This window comes from Prosopis cineraria, unplaced genomic scaffold (assembly GCF_029017545.1).
Source record: "Prosopis cineraria cultivar Desert tree isolate PC_DT_omini unplaced genomic scaffold, ASM2901754v1 PC1294, whole genome shotgun sequence".
NCBI lineage: Eukaryota > Viridiplantae > Streptophyta > Magnoliopsida > Fabales > Fabaceae > Prosopis > Prosopis cineraria.
In genome coordinates this window covers 1-17,081 of record NW_026556619.1, presented here as the reverse complement: position 1 = coordinate 17,081, position 17,081 = coordinate 1, and the positions used below count along the sequence as shown (strand labels likewise).

At 34.5% G+C, this 17,081-nt stretch overlaps 1 protein-coding gene across 1 annotated transcript; it reads right to left on the bottom strand.

Moving 5' to 3' along the window:
- Positions 1 to 4,806: 4,806 nt before the first annotated feature.
- On the bottom strand, positions 4,807 to 7,323 carry LOC129299778 (protein RICE SALT SENSITIVE 3-like). The gene is made up of 7 exons (XM_054938249.1): positions 7,060 to 7,323; positions 6,783 to 6,833; positions 6,504 to 6,680; positions 6,270 to 6,375; positions 5,982 to 6,023; positions 5,811 to 5,867; positions 4,807 to 5,727 (listed from the first exon to the last, which is right to left on the bottom strand). The coding sequence occupies exons 1-7, from the start codon at positions 7,194 to 7,196 to the stop codon at positions 5,218 to 5,220; spliced, it is 1,080 nt and encodes a 359-aa protein (XP_054794224.1). The 5' UTR covers positions 7,197 to 7,323; the 3' UTR covers positions 4,807 to 5,217.
- Between the last annotated feature and the right edge of the window lie 9,758 nt (positions 7,324 to 17,081).

Genomic DNA, 17,081 nt, shown 5'->3' with positions numbered 1-17,081 from the left:
AGCCTGATGGAGAGCAAAGAATGTCGTCAAAGACAGTTTCATGGGAGAGAGAAGAGGTAAGGGAGAATGTTTAAAAAAAATAAAAATTAAAAAGGGTTAATGAACAGTTGCTATAAGGAAATGAATAATTTCGGTACGAGAAATTTGTAACTTCACTTATCATGATAATAACACTAAGAATAAAATCAAGTAAAGCTGTGTGTATCAACAACTCTTGTAAGAAAAGTAACCATTTCAATATGGGCTATAAACAATTTCAGTATGGGAAATTTGTAACTCTTTTTTCCATGATAACAATACAAGAATAAAATAAAATAAAGTTATATGTACAAACAACTTTTGTAGGAAAGTAACTACTTCAATATGAATAATGAATAATTTCAGTATAGAAAATTTGTAACTCTTTTTACCATAATAACAGCACAAAGAAAATAATAAAGTAAAGTTCTGCACACAAACAACTCCTATGAGAAAATTAACTATTTCAGTATGAGAAACAAACAACATTAGTAGGGGGAATTTGGCAAATGTCTTTAAATAGGCTAAAGCCACTTCCATAAATAACAAGTCATGCTAGATAAATGAATAACTATAATATGCGCATAGCTTCACTTGATTTTATTTTTAGTGTTGTTATTATGGTAAAAAAAGTTGCAAATTCTTTCTATTAAAATTGTTTATTGCCCTACTGAAGTAATTACTTTTTCTATAGGAGTTGTTTGCATGTATAGTTTTACTTAATTTTATTCTTAGTGTTATTATCATATTAAAAAGAGTTGCAAATTTCTCACATTGAAGTTGTTTATGCCCAAATTGAAGTGGTTAGCTTTCTTATAAGAGTTATTTGTGCACATAGCTTAACTTGATTTTATTTTTAATGTTGTTATCATGGTAAAAAAAAAAGTTGCAAATTCTCCATACTAAAATTGTTTATTTTATTTTCCATATTAAAGTGATTATTTTTTCTATGTGAGTTGCTTATGCGTCTGACTTCACTTGATTTTATTTTAAGTTAGTTATCATGATAAAAAGAATTGCAAATTTCTTGTAATAAAGTTGTTTATTACTCATACTAAAATGGTTACTTTTTCTATATGAGTTGTTTATGTGCATAATTTAATTTGATTTTATTCTTAATGTTGTTATTATGGTAAATGAAGTTATAAATTTCTCATACTAAAGTTGGTTTGTTTTTCTATGGCAATTGTTCATTAACTCTCTTAAATTAAGGGGAAAAAAAAAAAAAAAATCCCCTTTCCTCTTCTGTCTCCCATGAAACTGTGCTTAATGACATTGTTCTTTGATTAGCTCCATGTCTCTCACTCCAAGCCCTTTCTGAAACTCTTCTTTCCTAAACCCCTTCTCTCCTGGTTTCCTCCACAGTCTTTGATTGTTCCTTGCCGGTTCGAAGATGCTGCCTCTTGATCGTGAAATTTGAACGTAGTTAACTAAAGAAGCTTTTTTTGACCCCCAAATCATTTTCCTCAACATTTTAATCTCATTTCACTTTTTTTGGTGTGCAATGAAGTTTCATATTTTAGACAGCTTTCTTTTTTTCTTATATTTGGTCAATGTGTTTAGATTGAAATTTTTCCTTTTAATTTTAATTTGTTTTTTGTGCCTATTTTACATCATCCCAAATTTCCTCGAGGGGATGTCATCATTTTTCTCTCGCATGATTGCATCTAAACTTTTGTGCTGTCGGCCGATGGGGGAAAAACAAAATGCTTTTGTAGTGCTTTTGTAGTGTCCGAGAGGACCCTTAAACCCCTGACAAAGCTGACCATGAAATATTCACACGAAATTTAAAATTAGGTGTCTCTTTTGTTGAATTGGAGACAGGAGACAGGTTAACATATATGATTGTTTATGTGTTAATTTTACTGAGGCTATATAGACACACACTGTGTCTCTCCGAATCAAAAGTATTCTTTAAACAATATTAATACTGTAGCAGCATTCTTATTCTCATTTACTAGTATTATCTGAATCTTCTTTAAAAATTAAAAAGTGAATTATACAGTAAATTTTTTTGGGGCCTAAATATACAGTAAATTAGTTGTCTTTTCAAAATCTCTTGGAAAAGGAAACTTGCATAATTATATTCCAACAAAAATTTAAAAAATTTTATGTAGATAATTTTTAATATATAATAAAAAATTTGAGCAGGTTTCGGAAAAGGAAAAAGTTGTATAATACAACAAACTCAAAGATAATTTTTTAAAAAAATTATAGGAGACAAATAGCTCATGTTGTAGACTGCCTTAGCATTAAGCCTAAATTAAATAAATTTTCAAAGTAAAAAAAATTATAAACACTCACCCGTATATTTGAGTGGCCTCGATCTATTTTATAAGTCATTTTATATTAAAAAATAATCATTAATTACTCCCTCCCTCTTGTCCTTAATGTATGCAATGTTTTAAAAGTTGGACCGAATGTTGAACAAGAAAAGTTAGTGATTCTAAGTTTTTATGATTTAACTATTTAGACAGTGATTGAACCGGTGATATAATAATTAAATTAAAATAATATTAAATGTATATATATATAATAAATATAAGAAAAAATTTATAGTATGTCAATAAAATGAAATAGCATAATCATAAATTAATAATATCATAAATTATAATTTTATAACTTATCAAATATAAGTAAATTTAGGTTAAATTAAATATGAGCAGACTCAAAAATATTTACATTTGCATTTATAATTCTTAATATCTTTATAAAAAAGGATTTCAAATCATATTTTATACATGTAAATTGTTCAAAAAAAAGTTAGCTTTTAGTATGATCTAATTTTAAATTTTTTTAATATTATGTTTAAAGCCTTCTAGTTTTTTTTTTTTTTTGAAAATCACTCCAATTTCTAGTTCATCTCTAATTTTCAGCTTAATAGTAGCTCAACTCTTTTCCAATCTAGCTCAATTATGTAAATTTTTTGATCCAAATCGAGCCATTAACAACTCTGGTCAATGGTCCAACTGTTTAGTTTGGTATGGTTTTAAATTATTAATTGTAAGACACTTTCAACTATTTCACGCATATTAAAAAAATTTAGTTTTTTTCTTCATATCATAAAAAATGTTATATACTTTCATTTTTATCTTTCACTTTAAATAATGATATAACTACATTAAATACCTTCACATTAATTAAGAAAGGATAAAATTAAAAAAAGTGTTTTAATTATTACCATGTGTCCTACATTTTGGATCAACTATTATTTCTAAAAGATGTTTTACAAATAGGATTAAAGGGAGTATTTTTCAAGTTTACACTTTTACAATTTTCAAATGAGTAGAGAGTAAAATTACAGGAGAGAGAAAATATTTTGATGATGATGTATTTAATAAGAGTGAGTTGGAAATTTTGTTTTCTTTTTTAAACAATATCAATAATTGAACTACCTCTAATTGATTTTAGCAAAATAGTTGAAAGTGACTTGTAAATATAATGGAAAGGAATATTAACTAATTGTGTGATTGTGTTCCTAATTTATTGTTTGTCTCTTTATTCCATAACCTGGGACAAATGGTGCATCTCTTCTATCTTTAGAAGTTGTATCTAACTTCAGAAGGTTTGACGAAGATGACATGCTCTAAAATCTCCCACAAATGGCCTCTTCTTAACTTTTGATCGAAGTCTCATCCTGGCTATAATTAACTGCTACTTCCACTTACCTTGCATTAATTAGGATAATGATGTCAAATCTCATATTTTAGAAATAAGTATCTTTAAAAATGTATATCCTCAATGTTAATCAGTAACTTAATTCAACTTTAATAATCAACTAGTTTAGTTTCCTTTTCTACAATAAAATAGTTTAATAAGGTTTCCATCCCTATCAAAAGTATTAATCAGTAACTCATATTCGAATTTATTGCTTTAAAAATATAAGTAAAAAGCACATTCAAATCGCTGGAAAAAGAGGGAAAAAAAACCGACGTCAAATTTACACTAAAATTAATATATTGATCTTTGATATAACAAATAATAGTTGAATATTATCTTTTCAATTATTATTTATTAAAGTGACACCGTATTGATATGTTATCCTTAAAATAAATCAATTAATTGCTGTATTCTGTGAAATATTATGAATACTCTTGGTACAAAATATACGAAAAGACTACTCCAATTAACCGCAAAACTATATATGAGCCAAGTAATATTATTTCTTCCCAAACAGTTCATGGTCCATCCATCCAGAAGCCTGCCGATGAAACCATTGGAGTTCCTTTTTTTTTTTTTTTTTTTTCGGTGATAGAACAGAACCATTATTTGGAGTCATCTTCTGAACAAGGATTTGCCAGTCTAGTCCAATCATGCAAGCAGCAATAGTGAAATAGACCGATCTCTCTCGCTGTGTGTGTGTGTGTCGATTATCTCCTGTCACCTGACCCAAGATAATGGTTTTATTACATGTTTTATTCTCTATCCTTATTCATGATCTTTACGTTTCACTCATACTATACAGAATCGATCATCGTTGTGAGCACTTCTTGTAATTGTGTTTCAGACCATTAACTATATTCGATTTTTTTTTTTTCGCCAAACTATATTCGATTTCATTATTGTGTACTATAATATGATTAAAAGTCTTTACTAGTTACACCGGCCGCTTTAATTAATTGGTAAAGGGTTGGTTCAGTTTAATCAAAAATTTCAAGTTCAAACCCTTGAATAATTCTCGATGGAGGGTATACCTTAAAGAGGTGACTACAAGTTATCAATTAGGTTAGTCTGAGATAAAAACTCGTGAGATACAGTACTGTACTTAACACCAAAAAAAAAAAAGTATTTTCCAGTTCAAAGGACTACCTTTCCCTTAATTAAGTTGCACAAGTTCATGGATTTTTGAACCACGGTTTACTACATTTTGTTGCTTCACACACACCCACACACACACTTATCTCTCTCACACTCCCATAAACCAGATCAGCACCGGATGTGCATGCATGCATTGATTGGAAGTCCTTGGCTTGCCATATATTAAAGCTTTAAAGAAAAGACTAGCCTTATAATAAATAATAATACTGAACCTAACAAACTCACTACAACAGTGTTAGGACTTGGGACTGATCATCTTCATTTTTCCCACCTGAAACTAGTCTAGAAACATATGCATATGTGGTGCTAATTAATGCCCTCTATGGGTTTTATTACTACTACTATTATTGATATTATACTCAAAACCCATGATTGGCTTCATTAGTCAAATTCTGATCTTGGAAATGCTGGTGGTGGTGGTTGGTGGTATCCTTCTGGTATGGAGCTACTGCTCTCACCCACATCAAGCTCTGGTCTATATACCTCTTGATCATCAATCTCTTCTTTTGCTGCTTTCTGCATTCCCAGAAACTCTAAGGGCCTTTGGTGATGATGGGATGGCACAAGATGATGATGATGATGATTGGACTGATTTGGCTGTGTTTGCGTTGGCGGTACGACTGAGGGAAGCTTAGAGAGAAGTGCCTCAAGGCTGCTCATTGATGGAGTGATTTTCAGGGGCTGCTGGTTGAAGTGATCATATAACTCAGGTGGTGGGGGTGCGAGTGTACTGCGTTGGAAATATTGCCATTGCTCGGGGATTGATCCGTACCCTTCCACCTTGTAAGGGTATGCGGAAGATGATGGATGTGGCAACAACACGCCTGGGATGCTCTCGATGTAGCTGAACTTTTTCCTCAGAAGAACCACGTAGCTCAAGTCTTCAATAACCTTCAGTCCCAGACAAAACGAAATGGACATGACATGATGAGTTATGAGTTAGTACTATACAATACTTTAGCACTATACAATACCTTGTGAACGGCTCCCAATTGAACAACACCTTCTCTTACGGCTATGAGGGCTATGGTCTGCAAGACATAATACGATTGAATTTTAATTAATTCATGAAAGGAGTTCTTTTAGTTAAAAGTTAAGGACGATACGATAGGTTATGCATACGAATGTCAAGAGGCTACATGTACCTTTATACCAGACTGGAACTGGGCTTCCCAAGTCCTTGGGTGCTGTAAAGAACATAAATAATGAGGATACCAGACAGTTTTTTTCCCCCTTTTATTTTCTTTGTGGAAGAAAGTGTAAGCATGAAATCATGCATTATATATAGGAAACACGGCGGATTTAGTTCGCATGAAGCCAATTAAACATGAAATCACAAGCTTATGAGATTATCAGCAAGCATATCGACACTTAATATCAGCAGTTTGTGTTATAATAAATCATGATCATGAGCAAGATGGGATTTTTCTAACCGAGTCTGCTGAATTGTGCCACGCTGACAAGAAGTTGATTTCTTGTTCATTTGGTTCTTTATATATCCATTTGTGACTGTGATCTGCAGCAACTTTTCCTATCAACCTGACCCATAGATTTTAATTAGCCTCTCTCTGCTTCAAAATCTCATAAAGTTAAATAGTTATATAGCCTGTTCTAGATATCATTTATATTGTTCGAGGATTAATCTACTGAAGATTGGTGATACGTACCCTTCTCCATAGTTATAGATCTCATGTGACATCTTGAAGAAAAGCTCTGGTTGCAGTCCTTGGTAGTGCTGGAATTCACAGTTCCCGTAGACAGATGAACCAGGGCATTCACCGGAGGTGATTTCAGGCGCTGATGAAGAAGCAAAATTGCAGAAACCATCTTCCCAGACCAATATCCTTCATTGGTGTGTTCAAAGTGTGAGCTTAATCAATGCAATCTTATGCTTGACAAAAGTAAACAACATATCGCAACGACGAAGCCAACGAAGGAAACAATACCAGTTCCTTCTGTTTCCTCTTGATCTATCATAAGCCCCTTGACCTTCCCACCTATCAACAAGGTATAAGAACTGAACATCATAACACACACACACACACACACAAGCCAACTAACTTATATGGAAAATGCATTAATAGGATACGTATCATTAATTAGGCCATGAGAATGTTTGAATTGTGTGGCTGAAGTGAAAAGAAACTGTTTCTATGATCTTTTCTCAAGAATTGATTCAATGGTGTGTGTGTGTATATATATATATATATATCCTCTTCTCACTTGGGTGGTGGGTAGTTTCTGGGCAAGATCCTCCAGAAGACCGCATAAACCCATTGGGAATTTTCATGAATGCACAAGCTTCTGAGTGTGTGTTGAAGGAGATGGGTAACAGCAAGTGGACTGAGATGTTCTTCCATGAAATCTCTCACAATAACCAATTATACGGACTAATGTCTGATCTCTTTCTCTCTCACTTTCACCCTTAATTACCTATAGCTATCTTTAATAGTGGGGAAACCGCAACGTCCTATCCTCCTTTATATAAGCCCACCAACAAGGGACAAGGGAAACTCACATTTATACCCCCCTCTCTCTCTTATACACGCACACACACCCCCCGTTTGGGTGGGGTGAAATTAATGAGTCATATAATTTTTAATTCACCCAAAATATTTTCTGAAGGCCCCACCCCCTTTTTTCTTCCCCGTTCCCCAAGTCTCATTTTCAATGTCTTCCTCTAGAAGACTACCGATCCTCACCCAAATTCATGAACCGTCTATCACCAGCAAAGGCCAAACGTAATAAATAGGTCTGTGTGTGTGTGTGTGTGTGTGTGTGTGACTATGTGCTTGCACAGCATAATGACTCATGAGGTATTTAACCCCATTTCTTTGGTGACTCGTATCTTTCTCTCTCCGAACCCCAATGCAGCAATATTTGTGTGTGTGTTTTCATGGCTTACCGGTCTATTCCCTGACACTTGTAGATATTAGTGCTCATGATTCCAGTCCCAGGAAAACTTCCTAAGCCACTGTCATTTATTCAACTCAACTAGAACCTTACAGGCCATAAATTTTGGCAGAGCATGTTTATCTTACATTCCAACTTTTATTTATTTATTTTTTTCTTCCTGGGTTTAACTCTTCATAAAATTGTGGTCTTCGGCCGTCTGCAACTTAGGTAACAAGATATATAATGGTGCCAACTACTGCCAAGGTATCCGTAGATGAAAGCGAAATATCAACCTTCAAATAACTGTAATATACCAGTTTCTCAGTAGCTAGCACGTAATTAATAATGCAGCAATAACATTACTAAATCAGCCAAAGAAACAAGGGTACTTTGCATTACTGTGACACTGTAAATTATCCATTGCTGCTAACAAACAGAGTGTTGGGGTTTTGATACGATTTATTATTTTAATTTGGTTATCAACATAGTGGAATTCGTGATGCCACAGAATACAATCTCATGTCTCATATATACCACCATGTTTATTAATATTTGGTTGATACAAGGTAGGCCAACTAAAATGTACGAAGAGTTATCTATGCATCTGACACTCTAGCTGCCAGGAATTTTAGTTATTTTCTTAAGCATACAAGAGAGCGTGAACATTTTTACTGCTTCTATTTCTTAAACGTAAAAGCATCTATGTACACATACATATAAAGATATATGTAAGAAACAATATGCTGGAAACTTCTTGATCCAGTGCTAATAAAACGCAAACTTCTTGATGCATTAATGCTAAATAAGAAGACTTGATTGCTTCTTTCTTATTCTAAAATAATTCCTCCGGCACTGTTTTCAGCATTGCACAAGTACAAATGATTCCGTTAAGTTTATGCTGCAGTAGTGCAACAACAACAAAGTCTGAGATTATAATGCATCTTAGAGAGAGAAATATATACATATACACATCTCCCTCAGCGTCTGAATTACATGCTTTATACGACAATCTCTTTATTTCGTACTGGTGACATGATCAGAAGCTTGGGGAAGACATGACCATGGTACATAAAATGACACTAGTACTCAAAAAGATTGTAATTTGCAACCTAAATCAGGTGAACTTTCCTTAACCGAAGTCATGAAATGATCGACATTTGCAGGAACGAAGGTGAACAACACAACTCCATACTCTCTCTCTCTCTCTCTCTCTCTCTCTCACATTCTTCAGAAGTTGGTATCTATATTTTCAGTCTGCACACAAATCTGCAAGTTACATAATGACTAAAAGGAGAGTTCATTATTTTATTTCCCCTCTCTGACACCCAGAAAAGATTGACAGGCCATAATGCGCTCCTCCCTTTGACCATCCTTTAACAAAGAAACTCTCATCACATATCTCCTAGCTGTTATTAATGATTCAGATCGCCTGAAAACCCAACATTTACCACCTTAATTTCTTGACAGTGACAGCATTGCTATCTCCATGATTTCCTATACGGATTCTTTCTATACATTAATGTACAACGCTTGTGCTTGTCTCCCCTCTGACCGTATGTGTGTACATGCATGTGTGCGTGTATGAGAGAGAGGGAGGGAGGGAGAGAGTGAAAGAGAGGGATTAAATTGTCCATGATGCAAGATGTACGATTCCTGAGGAGAGAAAGATGGTAGAGTTGGGGACAGACTCTGAATACGGTGATGCAAGCAAAAGGAAGGTGCTGGGGGCTACAGTTGAATGAGCTTTGGATTTTATTGAAGGTAGAGATGCCTCCAGTGGATACAATATATTGGCATTTGTTCTTTTTAGAAAACCCCTCAAAGAAATATTTAATTAATCAATTTAGAGAGAAGGCGAAATGAATTGAAGAAGACGAAGTTGGTATGGGAGAAAAGAATGGCACAAGAGTCTTGGTCAAGGTACACAGGTGTTGGAAGGATGCCCCATCCCTTTCTTCAATTAAAGGAAGTGGAATCTCTGCCCTCCCATCCTTCCCAATGTCCCATAATTTGATAATATAAAAAACAAACACACACACCACACAAACACTTGATCAGATCAGCAGAAGCAAGAAACATCGATCAACAATTAATTAATTAATCAATCAGAAAGTGGATATTTCTATAATGTCTTTTAGGAGAACAAAACCAGACAATAAAACATTGTATCTAGTAATGCACACTTCTAAGCAGGCAAAGATCCGTCTTCATCAACCTCAGCCCATTGCACAATTAATTTATATTTGTTATATTAGAAAGAACTAGTTAAGGAACAAGAGTTCTATAATTTGTTTATTGGTTTTGGAATGTTGGGTGGCATATTTTATGGGATAATTAATAGCATTAGAGTGGCTTTATTTGTCTAAAGAAGAAGACACGTAAGCCTCACAGCTCAGTTACATGGCTTTGTTAGAAAAAGGATATGCCCTAATTGGCCATCTCGTGACATCTAATATCTCTAAATTTCAGTGTTTCCTTGAAGTGATAGAATTTCTTATCTCCTTAACTAACTGATTTGTATCTGCCCGGTGATTTTATGAATATAATAATAAGGATTCCACATTTCCCAACATTGTCGATGTTTTTGTTCTTATATTTATCTCTTAAATTTATTAATAAGTCATGGATTTGGAAACTCTACACCACTCCTATATACCCAAAAATGCAAGCCTGCCTAAGTCTCTAGCTCAAAATTGGCTCAGTTTCAAATATTTTATTATGTTTTATTTGGTGTGGAAGGCTTGGTACTGAAGAGTTCGAGTTCAATTTGTCTTGTAGAATCTTGAATATGAAAGAAATGAATATCTCCTATTATTTCTCATTTGATGGGATTAGCTTTATGAATGACCCATTATATACTCTTCTGCAACTTAATTAAACTTTTAGGAAAAAGGGAATTGAAAGGATTTATTAACTTTGTGCGTGTATGTGCATAATATGAACATTTAAAGTTCCGCATGAATCACTTAGCCCTAATCTAAACTCAAGGTTATGTATGTGTTTGTATATCATAAATAATTAAGGCTCAAACTAAATGTAGGCAAAATGATTTCAAATTGGACAAGACTTATATATTTAACATTATATATTTAATATACAAAATATACATGTCTTGATTTAATTAAAAAAAATCCCTCAAGTATATAAGTTAAGCATATCAGTTTTTCCTTTCAAATTATGCAATTGATTATAGGTATAAAAATTAGTTTATGCATCCAATCAGTGTTAATAGCAAAATAAGACCTTGCCATATGATATGTGCACGCAATGTCTATGAATAAATATTCTTTGATTGACGATCAATTAAGCCATCAAAAGGAAATTTTCACTTAGTGACAAATTAAATAAATATTTTTTCTTTCTGTGTGATATCAACTCTCGTTAAGTGGAAATAAAATAAAGTTATGCAGGAAGTGGAGAGAGAAGAGAAAGAGAGAGTAAAAATGTAAGTGTTCAGGAAAGAAACGAATGTTTTCTACGAAAAAGTGTAGTTTGTATAGGGTGGATTTCGATAATAGCGAGAAGAAAACAGGACAAAGGAAAGAAGGATGACACTGTCAAAGAATTAAACTTTGGCCAAATAAAGCTTCTGTATAACAAAGTAAAGTATACATCGTTAGATTCTTTATATATATGGCAGCTTCAAACTTAACATATATATACACTACAACTAAAATATGTGAGATGTAAGGGGCACGTATATAAGGGGCGCGTATTTTCAAAGTGTCAATCACAAAATCCATGGCAAATAATTTTTTTCGATGGATTTCATGATGAAAAATTTCTTCCATTATATGTTTAGTATAAACCGAAAAATGATCTCTGAGTGACCTTTTTATACTACATCTAAAAAAATCCAAAAATATTGGATTGCCCTGGGTATCATCAAGTTTAAAAGGTACTTTTTCAATATCATTTTTTTCTATATATCAAGCAATGTTTGAAACCCAGACCAAACGTCAACTTGGAAAGAGCAACGGGTCACAGTTTTCATGGTTCGACCAGTTAGATCGGTGGTTAAACTGATGACATAAAAATTAAAAAAATATTTATAAACACAAATATATAAATAAATATTAATTTGTCGATGGTGCTTGAGATCTCAACGTCAAAGGCTAGATGCCTGGATCGTTGGAGATAAAGGCAGAGGCATGTAGACACAAGCTTACAATGTTGAAGCAAAAACATTAGAATTGGAGGCACACCATCATGTCAAACTCATGAGCTTTCAATTTGATGCTAAAGGCTGGATTGTTAGAGCTAGAGGAAGATATTAGAGGAAAAGTCAAAGATTGAGCCTGAGCCATGGAGTAGAGATCAAAGAGGAGATAAGAGAAGACAGAAGAAACTAGAGAATAGAAAAAAAATGCAAATTTGAGTGACTTAACCTAAATTTTTTAATTATTTTTTCCTTTGAACTGAGTTGACCATTCTAGTTTTCAGGTCAATCCAATTCTTTCAAAACCATCAGGTCAACTCGGTTCAAATGAAAGATTGGTTCTAATTAGTTGAACCAAGCCATCTTGATCAATGAGTGGCGGTGGGACCATCTGATCCAGTCTAATCTTCAAAACACTTATATAAAATTCATAAATCTTCAACCTTACTCAAGAAAAATCAAATCTCTTTCACTTGAGTTATTAGTGACTTTTCCCGATTACTAATCGAACTTCATGCATTATATGGACCTTAACAAGGTGGCTTGTAGAATTTATGTATTATATGTAGATTCCAAGACTATGTTTAAAGGGCCCCTACTTATTGAAAACTCACAGGATTTTTTTTCGGTGAAAAATAAGAAGATTTTATCATCACATTTATCATTTTCAGAGCATCTTTAAGCTTAAAAAAAAACGAAGAAGAAGAAAAAAGTCCTCATTTCAGCTTTGGATTTCTATTTTCATTAGATTAATTATTATACTATAACTTTAAATAATTAATATTGGTATTGGGTGGGTGGGAAAGGTTGGAACGCATACTTTTTTCCAGTTCTTGCAGGCAACAAGTATTGGTGGGAAAGCTGTAAACGAAAAGTGGAAAGTCCGCTCCATTGTGAAGTATTGAGCTGGATGCCACGACTTTTTATGGTTCACAAAGTGTAGGGTACCTTAAAATGAAAAAGCATATAATAAACGTTATTGATTGTATGACCATAAACTACATCATCTAATTAATGCGTGAGAGCACGCTTTATAATGATTATAGCTAGGTATGTGGGTGCATATATTAATACTTTTTTTTATCTAAAGGGATAGAATTAATGGGATTTACAAAAGGGGATAAATAATAAGTACCTCTTCGTCTAGATCAAGCATCAAGTAATTGGGGAATGGAAAAAATCATACATACGAATGAAGAGGGTAAAGTATACATGCCGAAAAGTCCAAGCCAGTCAAATGTGTATTAAAAATCTGGGACTTGTCAATTTTTCAGAGAGAGAGAGAGAGAGAGAGAGAACATCCAAGGCATCACGTGAAGGCATTGCTATTTGCAAGTCACAATCTTGGCCAAGAAAAGCCTTGCCTACCAACTAGTAGCCATCCAAATTAGAAGCAAAAGAAAAAAGAAGAGAGCCAAAGGAAGGTCAGTTCTTTATGCTAGTCTCTCTTTCTTGAGCTTTCGTAATGCTGTGTAGAAACCGAGTCTTTTCCATTAAAAATACAGCAATCCTCAGCTTCTTTCCCACGCTCAGACATTTCTGGAACCTCCACCATTCAAACAGTACATAGTACATATCTCTAATATGGGTATACATCAAAGTTCACGTTCAATCTATGCCATCCGTTTAGGCCACACTCATGGCAACTAGCTAGCACCATTTGATAAAAAAAAGCAATCCCTTTTGCTTATGTTAGTCAAACAGAAAGTGATTGATCAAGCATTCAGTATCAATGTAACCACCACTAGTGATTTGTCAAGCTATTGCATGGGTGATTCAGATAAAGGGCCTGCTGCTGTTAATGTTTACAGATACGTTCAACTCAAAACCCGACTTTCTGAAGGTGTAACAAATATTTTACTCCGTCACTCTGAACAAGATAGCACCATACGCTATGGCCTCATCATAAACATCAACCATCATTGTCCATTTGGACAAATAGAACAGAACTAGCTGCGTAAGTAGGTCCACTTCTAGGCTGTAATGTTACCTTTAACTTGACATGTTAGGGTGTATTATCCGCATGAAACATATGGTGCCCCCCAGGGTTTCAAATAATTATCTGGCCTGTCTAATTCAATTTGTTGCGCATTTTTCAATGGTTTTAAATTTACTTTTAGCCGTGAAACATGGAGGTAGCTAGGTTTAAGGTCAAACAGGATTGCAGTTGAAGAAGTAGCATTTCAATGACAATAACCAAATATTTCGACAAACTAGCCTGATAAGTGTTCTTTATTGTTAGATCAAGAAAAGTTAACGATTAGTTTAGATTGATGATTTGATGGAGTAGGTGCTTACATCAAGGTGCCCGAGTAAAATTTAAATGATTGCAGCTCTTGAGGTGGGGTGGGGTTACGAGGACATCTTGATAATGATCACTTCTTGAGCCTACAGAGGACTGGTAGGGACTTGCAATGATAGAGAGATGGAATAGGCATCTAGAGCTCTGCTTGAGGACAACGTGACTGAGATATGTGGGGCACCTCAAGATAGAGACATTTGATCATTCCCTCATAAAGTCCCACCCCCTTCCTACCCCTCTTTACCATGTATAAACGGGATATAAGCCCCCCCTCCTCCTACCCTCTTAACTAAGTGGTGCATCCTTATCAATCAAATGCTTCTAAAAAGAAAAACAATCAATATACATATAAGAACTCATGCACCTTCCCCCTAACTACCAACAATTCCATGTTTTTTGGTCTTCCAAATCTTTTAACAGGGGCAAAGTAATTCTTACTGAGCTTATTTTACAAGAAGACGATTCCACTAATTCACTCATTCATTCAGATCATAAACAGTGAAGATCATTTTGAATCTAAGACAACCACACAGTTATCTGATTAATTGACCTGATAATTCTGTTCAAAGGAAAAGGATATAAATGTGATTCCATTTCACATCAAACAATATAGCACTTGCATATCTGGTTTTTTTTTTCTAAGAAAAAAATGGAAAAGAAAATCTCTTTACAGAATGGAAGGCACATGGGGGTATGGTCATAATGTAAGCGAGATACTCTTTGTTTCTCTGTGAGTCAACAAGAAATGAAACATTTGAAAATATGACAATCGGGGCACTTTTTTCATAGAGTACTCGCTCATTTTGATAATGCCGGTCGAAAAATTTTATACCCTGCAATTATCAGGCCCATCAAAGTTTTGCGTTCCGGATTGGTGATGATGATGATGGTGGTGATGATGAGACGTAAGTTGACGCTTGCGTGATGTACATGGTACATGCTACGGGGTTTTATGAATTTAGGGGTACGTACCTTAGATGCATAAATCCAATGAGGTTGCTAAGTTGGTGGGCCATAGCCCAACGCAGAGTGACCCCACTTCATCCTTAATAGTACTACCTCTTGTCCTTAATAATGGGCCCTTCATGACTGTAATTCAGTGGCGGGTTAGGATCAATGCTTTCAAACATTGTGCAGAACTGTTCTCTGTTCAATTAACAAAAAAAAAGAGTAAAAAGGGATAACCTCTATCCTCACCCTTTTTCTCAATTATTGGAATACAAGTTGCTCAAATCTCTCTCCCAAAAAATATCACTTGTTGAGAAAAATCTTTGTGAGTTGTCAGTAATTGAGGCATTGTTAGCAGAAGAGTTTGAGTAATAACCAATAACAGCAACGTAATACCACAAGAGTAGAAAGGGAGTAAAAAGTTAAAAATGATAATATAAGTTAATGCAAATTGGTGGTTAGTGGGAGCATAAGGTTAGGCCACTATCAAATGCGTCCCATATGGTACTATTTCTCTCCTTTTCTTCCTTGCTCTATATGGACCAAGTCAGTGAAGGGGAAAAAGAAGGAGACGTACTTGGTACTAGCAGCCAATGGGTTGCACCGAGTAGTCACTATCTTACTGTAACTGCCAGCGACGTCAAAGGTGGTGAGGGGAGTAGATCAACGGTGTACTTATATTAAGGGACTTTCACCAAACCTCCCCCTGTGAGGACGGGACAGCAGCATCTTCTTCACTCCACAGTTCCCCCTGCCATGTGATTCCACGTGGAGGCACCTCCACGTGTCACGTGCCATAATTCAATACAGAAACCTGCACCCAACCCACCAAACCTGGGGTTTGTGTTTGTGGTGCTGCAATATGAACTTTGGCAAGGGCAATTAATCATCACTCTTCTCCAAGAGCTAAGAATCTCCTCAACATTCAACACGGATTCCACGCACAGTCCGTACGACCCCATCATTGGTGATCAAATCCTCCGAATGCTAAGCTGCAATTATCCCACCTAGCATTCAACTTTATCTAGAATGCAAAGATGCCGGGTCTCTTGTTTTGCTTTTGATAGGCCTATGTTAACAATTTCTGTGGCATTGCCTCGCTTTCTGTCTCTCTCATGCCGCTGAATCAATGAAACATATCTTTTTCTTTTTTTGATGAAAATGAAACATTTTTTTAAATTGAGATCAAGTAACGAGAGGGAATCTATCAATCTAATGCCCACGTTACGTTACGTTACATTCCAAGAGGCCTTCAGGGCTTTTATTGGAAAGTAGATACCCAATAACTTAAAAAAGTTCACCCCATGTTGGGATGTACAGTACCTTACTCTTGTGTCAGGCACTAATTAGCATGTCTATTTAGTTTTCCATGGTTCGAGTAGACAAACTAGTGTGCCAAGGGACAGCATATTGTTTGGTAATCTTATTTCAGGGAGATCTTATTGACGAGCTATTCAGTACTGCAGCTGAACTATTGAAGATGAGGGGCCGAGCATACCATCCAACATACTGTACTACAGCCATTCAAAGTATGAACTTCCCACAAAGCAATAGTAGCTGAATTACGTAGAAAGGACTCAATTTTGTTGTATAAGGTCGGAAGTTCGACTTTGTAAATAAAAGAAAAAATATTATATTGAGAAAGTTACACTCAATTGAACCAACAATACTAAAATTGACTGAGATAGTATTAAATATCAAGTATAAATATATATATATATATATCTCTATTATGAAATTTGCCCGTTTAGCCATCTCTTACCATCAACAATTTAACTTGGCGCTCAACCACATGCCCCATTATAACTTCAACTTCCATCCTACACATTAAAGTTTGGGCTTCCTAAATGACAAAAAAAATTAATTAAAATTAATATAAGAACTTAACTTAATTCTTCTATGTTTAAAATAATATAAAAAGATATAATAAAAATCATTGAA

Coding starts and splice junctions, on each gene's coding strand:
- LOC129299778 (XM_054938249.1), bottom strand. CDS start 7,196: ATGGAAGAACATCTCAGTCCACTTGCTGTTACCCATCTCCTTCAACAC. Junction 6,681..6,782: donor AGAGGAAACAGAAGGAACTG/GTATTGTTTCCT, acceptor ACACCAATGAAG/GATATTGGTCTGGGAAGATG. Junction 5,728..5,810: donor AATTGGGAGCCGTTCACAAG/GTATTGTATAGT, acceptor CTGGGACTGAAG/GTTATTGAAGACTTGAGCTA.